This window comes from Embiotoca jacksoni, unplaced genomic scaffold (genome assembly GCF_022577435.1).
Source record: "Embiotoca jacksoni isolate LCO1_2020_lvr unplaced genomic scaffold, fEmbJac1.0.p SCAF_2, whole genome shotgun sequence".
Taxonomy (NCBI): domain Eukaryota; kingdom Metazoa; phylum Chordata; class Actinopteri; family Embiotocidae; genus Embiotoca; species Embiotoca jacksoni.
Genome location: NW_027185340.1, coordinates 1186665 through 1204685, shown reverse-complemented (window position 1 = coordinate 1204685; position 18021 = coordinate 1186665). Strand labels below are relative to the sequence as shown.

The following is an 18021-nucleotide window of genomic DNA, read 5'->3' as shown; positions in this document are numbered from 1 at the left end:
AACAGGAGCTTTTAAACTCTGTAAAAAGTTCCCCCCAGTAAACACTGGACTTACATTTATTGGATCCAACACTTTGACTGCTGCCTGACTGCCGTCCTTTTTGTTGGTCACTCTGTAGACTTTGCCATACGTTCCTTTACCGATGGTCTCCACTATGTCCCAGTTCCCCGAGGGATCGCCCAGGTTCTCCAGGCCGATCATGCTGGGCTTGTAGGGGTACAGTCCATACAGGGAGCTGCTGGAGGATAAACACAATCCCTGATCAACAATGTTGTGTCAGACCAACATAAAATCAAAAGCAATTAAATGAAAACAAATAGGAATGTTAATCCCTTTCTAATGCGTAATACTTTGTCCTGCAAAGAGAAAGCTTGTTGTAAATAACCGAGTCAGACCTGTACACTGAGATAGGAAGGCAGACAAACACCATGTCTGCCAGCTACCATCGCAGACAAGCGGCTAATTAAAATGTATAAACCTGCGTAGGTGTAGCACACAGAGCGTTTGTTCCCAGAGGCCTTTTCCTTCAGCTCAGTGGAACGACCAGATCCACCAGGGGAGCCACTTAACAGCTTTAAAGCAGGAAATCCAAGCAAAAACAAATCCGACAGCTGCAGGTGGAGATGACCATCCTCTACTTACATGGCAAGTGTTATATTCTTCTGACTCATCAGGACTGACAAAAATTACAACTAAAGAGTCTCTGGTAATCATAATATACCCACACCTATTGCTTCCTCCGGAGGACAGAGCCACTGAATTAGCCCTCTGCACAGGGACCTGGTCACTGGCCACTAAGAGCAATCTTCTAAAGATCAATTGGATTGGTCAGAGATTAACTGGAAGAGCGTTGTCCTGAATGAACAGAGAACCGGCGCCACACCTCCAAACTAACAGTCTAATCACATGATTATTCTGTAAAGTGTTATATAAAGTGATTTAACTGTCTTCATCTTATGACACAGTTATAAGGACTAGTGATCAACAGGGATGGAAAAGGTCAGACACAAATCATCCTTATAGTCAACATGTGACGATTCTCTGACAAAACAAAACATATAAGAGCAACGATGCAAAGCATTAAGTGTCAAAACAGCTGAAACAAAATAACATGATGGATTGGAAATGATGCTGCCATGTTGGGACACATGCTTCCTATTTTTAGAAAATGACACATATTCCAGATAAATGTAATGGAGAAGGATGTTTGTTTACGATCTCACAGCTGCTCCTCTCGTCGTAAACCTGTTATGCATCACAGAGGTCGTGTGACCCGGAGAGAGGGAAGGGGAAGGTTTTACTTCTTCTTCTTTTTGAGGAGATCAGTAAATTGATGGCAAAAGCGTTGACTGATGTTTAACCTTCAGGAGCCGCAGCACACACGAGGACCGATTCATGAACGGTTGTGCATGTAGCGTGAGCAACGGCATGCGGGTGGATATTAGATGGATATAACACTGTTCTGTGGAGACGCTCAAATATGCAGCACCGATACAACTCATCCTTCACTGTGTCCTTGAAGGAGAAGAACAGAGTCACCTTTTACAATTGAGCATTTTTATGTCAAACATTTAAATACAAATTGAAATAAATCCCGAGGAGCCGTTTCCTCTTCACTCTAATAATACATCATTGATTTCTCGGAGGTTAATCTTCATCTTAAACTGTCTGTGAATAACGCGTCACACGGCCGTTCACTCGACGTCTTTTACTGTCACTCTGTTTTGTAACGTCACCTGTTGCCGGGACACCTTCACCGACATTTATAACACGGCTCGTATTCTTCCACAGCAGCTCTCTGATGACCGGCAGGAAAAACATCAAGATTTTCCTGTGATTTCTATATAATAACATAATAAAAGGGCAGATGTGTGGCTGCAGACCACATGCGGCTGATATCTAATCATCTAATGTACAAACATCTCAGTGGATAATTGTTTGTTATTTATTGCACAACTATCTGTGAAAAACCTTTAAAAAAAAAAAGAAAAAGTACACGGTTCCAAAACAAAAGTACAACTACAAACACACTTCAACTTCAGATCAGTCAAACACTATTTTAGGTTATAACAGCACTCGTGAAAAAAGCGTTCACTTCCTAGCAGCAATCTGCAACTATCATATAAATAACTCACATGGTAATTCACTCACACGCATCAACTCATTATTCATCCAAGATCAATAAAGCTCGAGTCACAAAGCAACAAGTCATTCGTACCTGTTTTTGTGAAAGTGTTTGTCGCTGCCTCACCAAAAAGCTCCCGACTAATTCATGCCAATCTGTAGGGATTAATAATTTACGAGTAATCTGCAACCTGATCTGCGGCTGTGTTAAATATTTAGGTGGCAGATGTGGCCACTCATAATGGTGCCTGATATGAAGCATCTCAGGTGGCACGCAGGTAACCAGGAAGTTCATCCCGGTGTCTCGGTCACATGACTTCTGCCCGTCTCCCCTCTCTGCACATAATGTTCTTTACACATTAAGCTGCTGCTACGACACTTCACATGATTGCAGTCAGACAACGTTTGATGCTGCAGTCTTTGTAAGATAAAAACAGGATAAGAAGCATCTCCAGAGCTTCTGTTTTTTCGTGTCTGCTATGTTATAATATAATAATTCCCATAATACAAGGTTACAGTGAGCATACGAGACGACAAATATGCAGGCATTTCTATTGTTTAGTCTCATTGTCTCAGAGTTATTAGTGAGCCTGTATCTGTCTTTCACAACAATACATTATTCCACCTGAAAACACAACACTGCATGTTGCTGTTGCCATGAGTTCAAATCTCCGGGGATCTAATAAAGCAGTAGTTTCCAGACATTTTTAGCGTGTTCTGCTTTAAACCTGAAGAAAAAAACAAAATCTCTCAGATATTATTCTCCTCACAAACGCATACATTGGTAACATTTTTAACAATACTTGGCAAACTACAACTGGCTGCAGTCGTAACAACAGAATCCAAGTTGACTGTTTGTAAAAAGATGATCAATAACATGGACAGTTTGGTTTTTTTAATGCATGTTTCTAATGGTTTTTGTTGCGAAAATTAAAGTTTGAATGCACAGAGACTCTCCTGTTATAGCAGGTTCTCTTCTGTGGAGCTCACCATGTTGCAGTGACATGAATCCACGGGAGCCCAGAAGGGACAAACCGAACACCGGCTTTAGAAAAGGCCGTCCACGTTATTATGGCTCAGACCGTCCACACAGCCCCTTTAATGGGTTACAGGTCAGGAAAAGGTTGGAATCCACTGAACTAAAACAGGAATACAGACTTACTGTTTTAACACATTTTCTTGCATTTAATTTTAAGGACATGTTTGGTAATCGGACTGTTAGCAGCATTGTTGGCACCACAGTACTCTCGTTTAGATGGTGTTACGCAATAAATCCGATTAGTGCAGATTTAGTTCCCCTTCATATTTTTTGCTGCGGTCTGTGCACCTTCCTCCCCGTTTGGAAAACAGCGTTTTGATATAACTGACAGCACAAAAATAAGCAGACGTCGACCAGAGATTTCAATAACAGCAAAACAATATGACACGATATGAAACGTGGCCTCATCAATTGGCTCGTTGTTTAAATAGATTTTTGTCTCACCGTTGTAAAGCTAAGAAAATACTTAACAGTCCTGTTTAAAGGGACAGGAGACATGCAGGAGTGCAGCTTAAGAACAGGACACCACTGATCCGCGATGGCAACGCTCAGGTTACCCTTTGTTTACCAAACTGCGTCAGCATACCTGAAAAAAAGATGTTGGATCTGATGTTCAAAATGCTGCTCAGTGCTCTGACGCGGAGAAATAGTGTAAAAAATATCCAACATTATCAAAATACATGTATAAATCTGGTGAAATGCTGCTTATTTTTTTGTAATAAAAACCCTCCCTGCTCCTCCTTTGCTGGTGAGGTACTTAATGCAGACTCTAAGTAAAGGTTCGAGGAGGTAACAGCTGTAGATGAAGCGACCAGCAGCAGAAACACTGCAAAGTGAAACTGAGTAATCTAATTTTCTGCTTCCATCAAACACACACAATCCCCCCTCTCTGGTAAAGCCTTATGGGAACTCCACATGGTAAACCCGTTGGTAAATCTGTGGAGAGGAAAAAAAAAAAAAGAAAAAAAAACTATAATCCCTTTTAAGGGGATGTGAAGAGGCTTTGCAGTAAACCTCCACGAGCCACGAGTCAGGCCTAAAGCACGACGCCCTTGTTCTCACCCTGGATGACCAAAGTCTCACACGGCCGGACATTTTCTAAACTTTAAATCATAGCAGTGCACCTGCATCACTAATAATCCCCAAGTGAACTCTCAGAACATCAACCTAATTAACAGGAAGCCAACATCATCATCATCATCAACGTAATCAATCTAAAAACCACAGTTATAAATTAATCTCTGTAATCACAAACACAAACAGCACAGCTGTGCTACTGTGATGTGATGTAGCACAGCGCTGTACAACAAGCAGCTCCTGTTTATGCAAATTCAAGAAAACTGACTGATATGGAAAGTGGAGCTCTTAATGCAAAGAGATTTGAAATAACCAACCGGTAAGAAAGTATGTGACGGTAGTAATTATTAATTATTAGATTATCAAATTGTTAGTGGATTTGAGTAATACTTGAATTTCTAATTAATCGTGAACTGTGAGGTGATTACAGAACAAAGACTTCTATGATGTAGAATAAACTTAAGTGTTAATTCCACCTAAATAACTTCATTATTAATATTCAATAAGAAATATTTATTAACCAAAAATAAAGTTTCAAAAATATGTTTTTACTCTATTTGAAATACTGACCTCTGCATTAATTGAAATTTTCCCTTTAATTTCAATTTGTAGAACCAAGTGAGTTGACGATTAATTCATGTTAGACAATACTATTTGATATTTACCACTTTATTTTTTACAATGCAACAATTATAAACTCACAGTGTTGTGATGGTCTGAAATACTTTCTGTGATCCATTACTTTATCTGAACGCTGTATTGTGTGCTTTGTGAGAGAAAATTAGGGGCATGGCATTTTGAGATGATTAAATTAAGTTGATTAATAAGTTTATGACTTTTCCTCCACTTACAGCCAATCATCTCCAAAAACTTTTCTTCTATCTGCTGCAGAACTACATCATGGAGATACTTTTTTTTTTTTTTATGTCAGAATTATGTCATCGTCCATAACTTGCTCATCCAATGACGTGAATCAAGTCTGTTACTGGTAATGAATTTGTATTTGTGGAAAGTTTACATGTTCCTCCCTATTTAAGCAACATTTTGAATGTTTGCTGATGTGCAGCCAAACAAAGTGCTATTAAAAACACTAAAGTCGAATATTTCACTGACATTATAAATGAATTAAGTGTAATGGCAGCAGATTAAAGCTGTGCAGACAAGTTTCAGATTGAGGCTTGTGTATTTTCTGCAGGTCTACAGATGAGGAAACAGATTTCATACCTTGATATTGCTGCCTCCGGATTTCCATCTCTTCCATCTGCAACACAGGAAAACTGTTTCAGACATCAGATGATCACTGACAACACAACTGATTTCATATCTGGATCAACACCTCCGTGTGATTCAACTACACTGCTTTATAGAAATGATCTCTACGTGCAGCCTACCGTCCATAGCAATATGTCCAAAGTGATTTCCCTGTTTACTCCGTAAAAGGACTTGAATTATTAAGAGCAGAGACACCTGAGCATGTTGGCCTGCAGACCGGAAGCGGTTAACTGTCTGACCAATATCACCTCATGTCGCCTTCAGTGGTCTGAGCAGACTTACCTGCACAGGTTGTGAATGAGGAAATGTCCAGGGATGCCTGCCGGAGGACTGCCTGCAACATGAACATCTCCCGGTCGGAAACTAGTCGCTCAACCTCGGTGTGTTTCTACCCGGAATAATTCCTCCACTCTACTTCTCCTTTCCCTCTTTTGGCCTAATTGGGAGAAAACGGAGGCTTTGTGCGACCATTGGTCATTACCAAGAGGGCCTCCCTAGTTTAACAAGTTCAAACCAATTAGCCTGCAAATGCTCGATCACGTGGCACCGAAACTCCCTCAGAGCAGCAGGTCAACGGAGGCCGCGGGCGGGTCGGATGAAAGCGAGCAGAACAATAACGCTTACTTGTGTTCAACTTCAGATAGTTTTCATTTTGTTTTATGAGTAAAGCTGCTCAATTATTGCCAGTTATTACTGACACAAGCTCTTGCACCAGTAGTGGGTACTGATATTCATGTAGATTGTGAAAATAATGTTTTACTTTTTACACAAGCTGTATATAAAGTCATATTTTGTTGAAAGTGTCACAGATTTTGTCGATGAAGGTCATCATCCGATGACCTCTGCCTTTTCAGACTTGAGATCTAATGAACTGAGACCTCTGGTGGTCAGTCTGAGGCGTTTGTATTATAACAGCCACTTTACCTCCACAGCTCTCATTAGTAGACCGAGACTGCAGAGAAGCCCGTATAGAAAGAAATCTTTGAGCTCAATGGACCCGAATCAAAACCAGCATCAGGAGATTCAGTCTCCTCTCGGCAGCACTCAGATCTCCTGGAAATTACTTCAATTGTGCCTATAACAAAAAATATATTTATTGTCAGCTGTGGGTACAAATGTCATACATGCGAGTGGACGAGGTAATGTCAAGGACAACGACGCTGAAAACAAGAGTCAAAACAACAATCAGTGTCTTTATATTTTATTCACATATGTTACATTTTGCATTAAATGTCCAAGTCATACTTTCTGGTCAAACTCAGAAAGTTAGAGTCAGCACCTACAGTAATGTACTGTATTCTCTCCTCATTCATACAGGAGAACACACAAAAGCTTTCAGTTACAATTTACACCCATTACTCATCGGCTATTTGGTTGCGGTCATTTACAAAGTGGGAACTGCAAAATGAAAGAGGACAGGAGAAACCCAGTAAACAGAAAAGCAGCATGCATGAATTCAAGAGGAAGTTTTTTTTTTTCAAGTGTTGACTCGCTCCTTAAAGGTTCCTCGACGCAGCTCAGCATTTCAACACCAGACATCAGGGATATCAGCTGTATGCTCACTCAGACAAATCAACGTTAGTCTTGCAGGCACGACTGGATGAAATTTCCTCTCTTCCAGGAAAAAAAAAGATGATAATCAGAAAAAAGACACTTAAATAATGGAGGCTGAAAGGATGTCATGCACAGTGTATAACGGATACTCAAGTCTGATAATCTTGTAATGTTGGAATGCAACTATATATCACAACTAGTTGATGCATGAGTATGAGATAGTCGTTATAATAAATGTTCTGTACTGCAGTTATGACTTCACAACCAAAAGCAAAAGGGGAAAAAAGCTTTTCTGACTGCAGATGGATCAACGATGAGGACTTATCTCCAAAAACTACATTTCACTGAGTTTCATATCTTGACAGAAGTGATGAAGTATTTCTGCTCTCGCATGCCATTCAGTTTGACCAACGCAGCAAGACACCAAATCTGTGCAGTGACATTTCCTTAACTTCAGGTTTTTTGTGGAGCAGTGACAATTAATCTTCGATCGACAGATTGTGGCTCTCGCTGTCTCAAAGCTGGCGTCTGTTTCTTCTTTCAGACCCAACCAGGAACAGAAAGCGAGGAAAGGGGAAGACTATGAGGACTAGTGGGCGTTTTGTGGTGACCGCGAACATCTTTAGAGGGCAACGGGAGTTTGTGTGGGCGTTCCCAGCCATCTACGGTAAACTCAAAGCACAACCTTAAAAAAAAAAAAAAATCTTCACAAAAGTTAAAATTACTTGAACAATGAGCAGCAGCATTTATTTAAATATCTAAAACGTAGTTTAAACAGCAAAAAATAAAATAATAATAAAAAAAAAAATTCCTGAGGATGGATTGCAACTAGACCCATAAAAAGAGCCTTTGCGTGTTTGCAAAAAAACTCTAGTGTTTTGATGGGTGGACTTGTCCTGCCTCCCATCACATGTCAGCAGACACTGAGTGCACATTGCAATAACATCGCTACACTCATCAGGAGCTTGAAACTCATACCAGCACAGCAGAGCACATTTTGATAAATAAACGGGATATGCATTAACATCTTCATAAACGGTGCAAAAAGTAAGCAAAATTTGCAGGGACATTCAGTGCTTGATGCATATCGTTTTTAATTCAAATAAATAAGACAGGCGTCCTAAAGCCTGCTCCAAACCAATTGAATTTCTGGGCAAAGTTGTGCTTTTTATTTCTTTATTTTTTTTAAATTATTATTATCTTCCCAAATTCTGTTTTTCCCTGTTGAAAATCACACGATAAATCACTTGAACACACACACGTGTTAATCTTTAGGCATGACTGTACACCATACTTCACATAAACCAAGGCTGTGGCAGCAATACCCTCAACTGGATGTTTGTGTTTATAAAGTTAAGAGTTCCCCAAAAATTTTGATCAAGGCAGACACATAAGCCAGAAAAAAAAAATCTTCTCCATCTTGGGTTGTGGTATTTTTTCAGAGGACTTTGGAAGATCTTAGAGTCCATTATAGTGAGGCCCCCAGCGCTTATTGATGTGATCAAAGGTGTGTGAAACCCACTGTTGCTCCAACACTCGATACCTCTCTTCACATAAGAAGAGAGGTTTGCCACGACTGGAGAAAGGCCAGAGGGGAAAACAAGAGTGAGTAGGTTTTTCACCGCAGCAACAAGTATAAAAAAAAAAAGAGAAAAAAGGACCGTGTCCCAATTTCATACTAAATTCTAATAATGAATTAAAAACAGCGTGTATCCATATTAAAACACCTTCTTTCTAAATGTGCTCTTAAAAACAACACAATGTAAAGAATCTATACGAGCTACTCAACTGGAAAATGTTCCGTTCAAATCAAAATGTTTAAGGTTTACTGCACAAAATGCATCTGTGTGTGTGTGTGTGTGTGTGTGTGTGTGTGTGTGTGTGTGTGTGTGTGTGTGTGTGGTACCGTAAATCGCGATCCTCCTCCCCGTGAGCGTCGAGGTAAACGGAGCCCCACAGGCAGAACCGATGTCCGCGGATGATGATGATGACCGAAGCATTGATCAGTAGAAAGATGCCCGTCGCGGCGCCGCAGTGTTGGGAGTGCTAACAAAGTGACACGCAATGTAAATAAACGCTTCGCTTTTAAAACCTCACAGCAGCTACGTAAAGGCAGCAGCAGCTGTACGAAGGCAATACTTTAAAAACATGGAGAAACTCACCAGAACACATTCACAGATACCCTGCTGTTTGCAGCAGACGCCTTTGAGACAGACGAAGGCGCCGCACACCAGGCAGAGCGCCGGGTCCTTTGGCACCTTTTTGCAGGCAGTGCAGGCCTTTCTGTGATAGTACTGGAAGATGATATTGTAGTTGTCGGGGAGCTGGAGCAAGCGAGGGGCTGCCCACTGAGGATCCTGCACCAGCAAGGTCTTCAGAGCAGAGACAGAAGTACAGAACATATGGAGGGTTACTGAGCACGACCACCTTCTCCTCCTAAACTCAGACTCCTGATTGACTCTTCAGAGACTCTTAATTATCAACTTTAGTTCTCTTTGAACTTTAAGGCTGAAACTAAAAAGATTTGTCATCAGCCTAAACGGAATGAATCTCTGACTTCTTGGTTTTTATGGTGTCCTTCAGCGGGGTAATAATAAATAATGTCCTATGTTGAGGATTATGCCGACACAAAGACACCTTTCGTTTTTACCAAATGATGAACAACAACCGAGATTACTGCCGTGCTAAATGAGGAGGGTATAAGACGCATGGTCAGTTGTGCAGTCGCTCCGGGAGACAGCCGGAGACACAGCAGCTGTGGACCTTGTCTACCAAGGCTGAAACTAAATTCAAGACGTCAAAGGCACTTTAAATACAGCAATCATTTACAGGGCATCGAGTTCAAAATATGTGCTTTGAATTTGAGATTATAGTGAAAACTCAGCTCCTCATTCTACAATTTGCTGATATTCTCTGAACTGTTGATTGATTATAAGAGTCTAACATGATTTATAAGACTGTATTTAGTTTGTATATTGACTGAAATACTCAAACACACCAGTGATTGCTCGGCATGCAGCTGAGAGAGACCGGTGACCTCAGCGCACCACTGAGTCACCAAGTCAAAGGCGCCGACCGGCCACTCCAGACATGAGGCACTGTGCACGGTGTTGGAAGGCTGGAGCCCTAAACACACAGCCAGGGACGAGAACTCCTCTTCAGCCTGAGAAGACAAACAACAACACTGATCGGTTCTGTCTTTGCTGTCACTCACACCTGGAAACAACAGAACATCCCAAACTCTTCTCTACCAACGTCTCGTAACGGAACGGAACTTCACGCCATCATTAGAAATAGAAAATAAGGCCAGCGAGATGTGGACATTGTTGCTGCGACGGTTTCATTCATGATAAAACATACCAGGCAGCCAGTTAGGTTGTCGCCATAGAGGTGATGCTGCAAAAGGCAGGAGAGGCGAAGGAAGGGCAGGCAGAACTGCTGGAGGCTGAACTCGATGGACTGTGGGGACCACACACTGGAGCTCAGCTGGGGAGGGAAACAGCAAGAACACCTGATCAATAACCAGCCAGCAGCTCGCTGATAATACAGTGATGTATATCTCTCCTGGAGATTAGCAGAGATATTACACCATTGTCTCTCGGGGGAATGGCCAATTCATTGTGAAAGAGAAAATGAAAAGGAGCAGAGAGAAGAAAGGACGGCTGAGAGGGAAGAGGGAGTGTGATCCTGAAGGGAGTTATACTCTAAAGTACTAAACAGTCAGTTTAACGTCTCACCATTGTTGTTTCTTCAATGTTCACCTTGTAGACACTCTTGTCCTGAGAGAGCTCACTGATAACGTGACTGAGCAGCGTCTCAAAGGACTTCTCTGAATTTGCAGCATTCTGTAGAAAAAAAATATCAAAATAGAGAATTTAACAAACATTAAAAAGACCAAGATTTGTACATTTCCTCTAACATACAATGTTCTCTTAAGGTCAACAGACATGATCTTCAATCTCCAGAGGGAAGAGAGTAGTAATCAGAAATATTTTCTTCACATCCAGCCTGTCTTTGTTAGTCCAAGTCTATGAGTGTCGCTCGCATGTCAGGATATAGAGTTCAAATCAGAATCCTCCTCCTGTGGATGAAATGCACTGAAGAATATAATCACTTATGCAGAATAAGAGGACAACAATTCCTTCCTTAATATAACTTCAGAAAAGCAGTAAAGACATTACTGAATGTGTGTTCTGATAAAAATTAAACTGGTTTGGCTCGTATGTTATATCGAGGAAAAGCTGCAAGCATTTATCAAGCTGAAGGAGGTAGAATATAAAACAGCAGCCTTATCTCGTCTGCTGTCCTTTGTCATAGATTTATAGGGGAGGAATTTCAAGTCTACCGATTTTCTTCCTTGAGGCTTTGATCTCTCGGCTTCTTTTTTTAACATCGTCAATTTAATTACAAAAGTGTTTAACCAGATTTTGAAGCGGTTCTCATTGTGGATTTGAAATCCATGTTAATGGAAGCTTTTAAAAGCCCACACTACTGTTCAGCACAGCGAAGAAGGAAGATACAAATGAACACTACCATTAAAGATTGAAACACACAAAAGAGGGTTTCAGCTGTTTGTCTTTTGCCACTCGCTATTACAATCTTAATAGACTGAAGACAGATAGCCAATTAATGCAACACTCTCCAGCAATGACACTTTTCCAGATAATGAAGATTGATACTGTCGACCGTGGAAATCCTATAAATGGAACTGGAGAGCTTAATACAACACAATAGCAAGTCACACGCAAAGATTCACTGTGCTGCAAGATGGTTGGGAACAATCAGAGGAATCAACAAGCAGCAGATGCCATTTGGATTTTAACACCCTTTGAAAACATATATTATTATGCAAGAACGTGGCTCTATCGTTACAGTTTGACACAATGATTAGTGATTTACAGCATTGTGCTGACTGAAGAGGCCGTCCACACAAGACGCAAAGAAAAAAAGAAAGTAAGTACTATGCAGTAAGTACAAGACCAGTAAATATATTTAAAGCCTCTGAACACTGCGGAATAGCGATGAAAAGAAAAAATTACCCAAAGACCTATACTCAACACATGAAAATTAAATGGATGTAAAATTACCACAAGCTGTTAGTCACTGTGATCAAGCGACAGGCGACTGCATCGTGGTTTCCCTCTTACCTTCTTGAGTGCTCCTGAATTGCTCCAGGCCTGCCGTTCCTCTGAGCTGAACCGGGTGGACAGCGCCGTCAGAGCCTGAGTGAACTGCAGGTTGTACAGCATCCTCACCACGCAGGTGAAGTGCTCTACACGGGAACACAAGGCGACAGTGAGCATGTGCTATTCTGAACACAAAAAAGATCTTCCAGCTGAAGGAAGATGGCAAATATTCATAGGGACATTGTGTGTGGTTCCCCAGTTCAGCATATAGACCCTCGCTGAACACAGCCCATAATAATCAGCAGAGTGCTTCAGATGGAAAATGAAGCCTGACAGGTATTTAAGTTTGTTATTGACAAGAACAACAAAGAGAGCAGTTTGTTTTCTTTTTCAGCAGGAGGGCTGTTGTCATGGTAACCGTAACATGTGTCACGACACACAACTAAAAGGGAAGAGTTTAAAAAGCAGGTCGTTCCCTGCACAGAAATCACATGGAGAACCACTTGGGGACAAATCATCCCTCACTCTCTACTTCTTTGAAAGAAACCTATTGAAAAGCACAAGTTTACAGATTGTCTCCTAGTTTATTATGTTTTGTGCATATTAATTCTAGTAAATTAAAAAATGATATTCATGATAATTAGTTATTATTTTTACAACAATAAATATTAAACAGCCACATGCTATAAAACAACACATTCTTGAGAACAATCTGGCAATCCTTAATATATTTTAAATCTTGATATATAAAAGCATAAAGGATATTTAACCAGCTATAATAACAACTTTTCACTGAAAAGGTTCTTCTTTCCAATCAATCCTAATTGTCCTGCCTCTGATCAACCTAATTCAGTCATCAATGGAATAATATTTCAGCCAGGTCTTCAGGTGGCCCTCCATATTTTTGTAGTGGACGGCTAATATGGAAGAGATGAAGCGACAAGCCAGAGATGGAGGGCACATGAAGGAGGTGCAGACCTCCCATCATCAGGGTCGTGTCTTCCTGATCCTCACAGCCAAAACAGCAACAGGATCACAGATAAGAGGTGTGAAATGCTTCTTCCCGCCTCTCAGCCCGGATTAGGACTGATAACGGAGAAACTCCCGGCTCTCTCGCAGTGTCACGATGCCCAGAGAGGAACTGTACCTTTACGCAGAGGCTGTGGCATCGTCAGCACGAAGATGATCAGGAGGGACGGGACATCTCGAAACAGCATCGGTACCTCAGGTCTCTCTTCATCAAAGCCACTGCGTAAAACGTACAAGATTATTCAGATGGCACTGCATATACTTGAGAGAAACCCAAAGAAACACATGTATGTGAACATGCACCAATGTCTGCTTTATAAAAACATCAGAAAGGCAGTCTTATTGTCAGATGATGTAATATTCCTGGAAACCAAAAAGCCTGCAGCAGTACAAAGTTAAAGAAAGAATTTCAAGGAGTTTTGTTCCGCCCTCTAACATCACTGTAATTAATGTATTACTCTATTGATGTATTATGTATGAATTGTATTACCTTGAACAACCGCAATAACAAACAGACCAACAGTCTCTCAATATTTTCAGTTTTCATTCTTGCAAACTGTATACAAATAAATAATTATCCAGAAAAATGCTTTAGTTACAGAATAAGACTTAAACTTGTTGTTTACTGTTTGTGCATGTTTAGCTTTAAAAATTAGGCAGCAGAATTCAATCTAACAAATTTAAATGATGATCCTGATATGAAACGTGTTGAAAATCTCAGATTTAACTATCAGAAGCTGCCAGGTGTCAAATATCGTGCAAACATTGCAACTCTTTCTCTGAACATCCCGTAAAAGTCCCTTTTGTCTGATTGATAAATTAAACATTTACAGACAGATGAATGAAGCAATGTCACGTAATGTATATATGAAAAGCACTTTAACAGGTATTTGAGCAGGTTTTCCTGTGTACATAATTTTAAATTTGCAAAGCAAACGCATGGCTTGAAAAGGCTCGTTCTTTGTATCCACTTCCTTAATGCAGCCCTAGTTACATATTCGTATTATTTGCCATCTCCATTTAAATGTCTTTTGTTCTATTGACAATTTAGCGAGGTCCCAGTCTCCGCTCTACCTTGAAAGGCCTCGGGGGTTTGGAACAAGAGGGACTGCACTTAGAGAATAATACCTTCCATTACCAAACCACTCACCAGTTAATTCCTCTGTGCGTTAAAAGACAGCCTTAAAGGACAGAGCTTTCAACCCTGAGTGCCATCTATAGTTGCCCACTGAACATTTTTACCAGATTCCTCTTTGGTGTCTTCATTGAAAATAAGGTCAGAGCAATGTTTTGCATCTATGTGGAAACATCTCTCTCTGTCCTCTTTAACCAGACTGGATCAGGCCGACTGCCTCAGGGTGTCGATGACAGTGTTCCCTCCCTGAACCCTGACAAGTATTTTTAAACAGCAAATAGGTCCTCTGAGAGATGCTGTATGGCTGTGAGCACTTTAACAATAACAGGTGTAAAAGCTGTCTTACAACGCTAACAGGGAGGAGAGGTTGTTGAAGCTCATCTTGTACCGTTAGGTGCTAAAAGTACTCTTCTTTTAACACTCGTTTTGGTTTTTTTTAGACCATCAACCCTGACATGCATTTGTGTTTAAAACAGACATGTTCTGATGTATATTGAGTAATAAACCGTGATGGAAGCGTGTAAGAAGAAACTTTGTCTTTTGATAAATACAGGTTTGTGTTGGAGAGAGGCGGACAGCTGGGAGCGGAGACACCGTGCTGGGGTGGTGTTGGTGGTGTTGGTGGTGCAGTCCTTCTCGTGCAGTGAATTTGACAGGGTCGCTTTGCTCTCCGTGGAGTGCCCGGTAATTTGCCAGATGCAGCAATTATTGGTATCTATGGAAACCACACATGGTCCCTTTTCTGTTTTTAGCTCGTCTTTGTGTGGAGAAAAAGCTGTTGGTGGCGTTTAGAGACAGGCGAAGTGGCACTTTGATTGCATGTTTATGTGAAGGAAAACGGTGTGGGAGAGTAGAGAGTGGAAGGTATGAGCAATGTACGAGCAGATTTATGGATTTACTATTAGTGGAGGTACTTAGGACAGAGAGACACTCACTCTGCCTCTTTGTTTTGTGCAACCTGAGTCAACTTCGTCCAGGGGTTGTAGGCTGAATCAATGCTGTACAGACGCATGTGCATAGCCAACACATGGAACAGCTGATCTGAAAGAGGTAAAAAAAAAAACAACAACAATAAAACATGTCATTGTTATGCTCCAACAGGCTCTGACCGGAACAAAAACCAGCAAGCGTTTATCTCAGGCTCTATTGTTGCAGCAGCAACCAATGTGGATCAAACGATGAAAGCACTTGACTCGGACTGACTGCAGGCTAATGTTTGGTTCGGATAAAACCAGGCCAGGCCAGATGGATTCACGGTGGAGCTCGATGGCCTCGAGCAACTCTTTGGTCAGGCCACACCTGTTCGTTGTGAAACTAATGGCACATGAAGAGAGACCCTCCTGTGCGCACACAGTCTCACATTTATACGCCGGCTTTTAATAGCAGGACATCTTATACCCTCGGAGCAAATCTTTTACTAAAATAAAGAAAGTCATGGCATTATAGCAAGGAACTAAAGACAGGAAACAGGCCAACTCATTTTAGATGTTAAGTATTATATTCCAAACTGGAGGAATGTCCCCATCTTTATTATTAGTCCACACATAGATTAACCCACTTAACCTAATTATAAACTCAATCTAAGTTCTATTTAAGTTAGAGATGAAAATGATACAAGAGCATTAGATGTAAAGCTATATGAACTGTGTTTGGACCCAGTACCACTAAACCATCAGCTGAATTCATCTGTAGATGAAAGCAACACCTTTCTGAACAACTTTGCTAATTAACAGCATGAATCCTATTTGATTTTGTTTTATTGGGAATTATGATGCCGTAATGCAGCAAAGTGCTTCAAGTAATCAGCACTGCAATTTGACTTGTGTGAGAACTATCGATTCTTGGAGCAACACTGCCCTCCGCAGGTGAAAACAGACACAGCACGGAGAGAGCAGAGTGTGTCGGTCCTTGGTTGCGTCCCATTTGTCTTCCCTACAGCTCGTTTCCTCTCTTCTCTCTCCACCACTCACCTCCGAGCAGGAATTAACCTGCAAGATGCGACGCTAGGGATGAGAAATGGAGGAGGTAACTCAGGTGAGGGCTGTCGTTCATGTGCTACTGTCAAACAACAGGAAATGTGTTTCAGATGTAAAGTTTTAATTCACCTTCCAACCTACTTACACTTGCTATTTCGAGCGTGTAAATGCTTTCACACTGGCAGGTATGGCCACTCGTAGTGCAGCGAGTACCTGCATGGTGGACTTATAAACGGTCCAAAAGAAATTGAGTATGAAATGCTGGACACTTCTCAGCCACGTCTTGGCTGCGTACAGAAAAGGAGGAAAACACCAATCTATTTCAAAACTGCTGAAACTGGCGGCCGAAGCTGCAGAGGTTGCAACGCTTCACTAAGTACTACTGTACTCCCGTTTTAGTAAAAGGAGCAAACAAAGATGGCAGATATGTTGATGGGTGATGCATTCAAATACAGCCGTCAGTACCCTGCTGAGACTCATGCACTGTGCAAGGCCAGAGATATACTTGCTTTCAACAAGGCGTTCCCATGCGAATGACGGCTGCCTGTTTATTGTTTACATCAGACGAATCCAGAAATGGTCTCTGTTTCTAGGGAGCGATCCGATAACACACAGGGTCCAAAAGCAGTTACGTCTCTGGTCTCAGTACCCAAACACGATGTACGACAATCAACAGAAGCACGCAAATGAAGACACAACCACCGATGTTCACAGCAGACATTTGGACTTGGCATAAGAGGTAAAGCACAGGTGTTACTTATAACGTTAACGGTGGCGCTGCACAATAACAGAACCTTGAAACCAAAGCAGCTGAAATGAATTCAGTCACCATTTATTTTCTTTAAGCTTTTCCTTTTAAATGTCTTAAAAATGTTATGAGAAAGATTGTATGTGCATTTTGCTTTACACTCAGATTTCATTGCAGATATTTGACAATTACTGCGTCCTCTCTTGGCAAACAATCACAGTGTTCAACATGTAAAATCACATCGGCAATGCATAAAAATGAGGGTGAACCAGTTCCACATTTACATTTACTGTCAACACTCACCACAAACTGCATGACTGAGGTCAACATGATTTGCCTTTAAACTTTCTGCCGCAAAGTCCCCAAAATGAATTGAAATATTTGCAGTTAAATAAACCAGGGTTTGGTGCTATTTGAAGGCTGGACTCCATAGATTTGATTTAGCTCATTTCAAGGGAATTGAAGAGCGTTTGCTTCTGTGGTCAATCATATCCTCATCATTTCAACACGCCCAGCATCCACTGGGAAACCGGCTTAGGAACCCCGTGGGCTCTCGGTTAGCAAACGTCTGCCGTTTTCCTTTAAATCCATTTCCCTAAGAAGAATGAACGCTAATGTACTGCAACTGAGTAAATTTGTCTGTCAGCATGGCTACACGGTTAATGTAGCTCTAAAATGGCAAACCTCCAGTGTGAAATCTCTTTTCAGCCACTCAGGGATGACGGGCCATTTCACTGCAGCAGCACGACTTTGACAGAACAATTAAACAAACAGAAAACGGGGTGTCGTCCGCACAACAAACTGATCAGACTCACCTTCCTCCACACTTCCCATCTCATCATTTATCCACATGTATTGAAACACTTGATTCAATTTGAAGATTATAAGTAATCCATGTTTGTATTAGTTGATAATTGATGATACCGTTCAGCTTTTCCTTT

At 41.1% G+C, this 18021-nt stretch overlaps 2 protein-coding genes across 3 annotated transcripts in view; both read right to left on the bottom strand.

The window, feature by feature from the left end:
• The window catches only part of myo3b (myosin IIIB), a 61391-nt gene extending 57559 nt beyond the window's left edge, over positions 1-3832 (bottom strand). Inside the window, exons 1-2 of the mRNA XM_069155224.1 lie at positions 3750-3832; positions 55-235 (exon numbers count right to left, since the gene is read on the bottom strand). Of these exons, the coding sequence (XP_069011325.1) occupies positions 55-235; positions 3750-3832 (264 nt within the window). The remainder of the gene's footprint in view (positions 1-54; positions 236-3749) is intronic.
• Positions 3833-6697: 2865 nt separating this feature from the next.
• Positions 6698-18021, bottom strand: part of ubr3 (ubiquitin protein ligase E3 component n-recognin 3) — a 36890-nt gene continuing 25566 nt past the window's right edge. For both annotated transcript variants that reach the window (XM_069153785.1, XM_069153786.1), the window contains 9 exons: positions 15292-15397; positions 13340-13440; positions 12214-12338; positions 10804-10911; positions 10427-10552; positions 10065-10229; positions 9229-9438; positions 8973-9112; positions 6698-8642 (listed from right to left, as the gene is read on the bottom strand). In XM_069153785.1, the coding sequence (XP_069009886.1) occupies positions 8525-8642; positions 8973-9112; positions 9229-9438; positions 10065-10229; positions 10427-10552; positions 10804-10911; positions 12214-12338; positions 13340-13440; positions 15292-15397 (1199 nt within the window). In that variant the 3' untranslated portion in view covers positions 6698-8524. The remainder of the gene's footprint in view (positions 8643-8972; positions 9113-9228; positions 9439-10064; positions 10230-10426; positions 10553-10803; positions 10912-12213; positions 12339-13339; positions 13441-15291; positions 15398-18021) is intronic.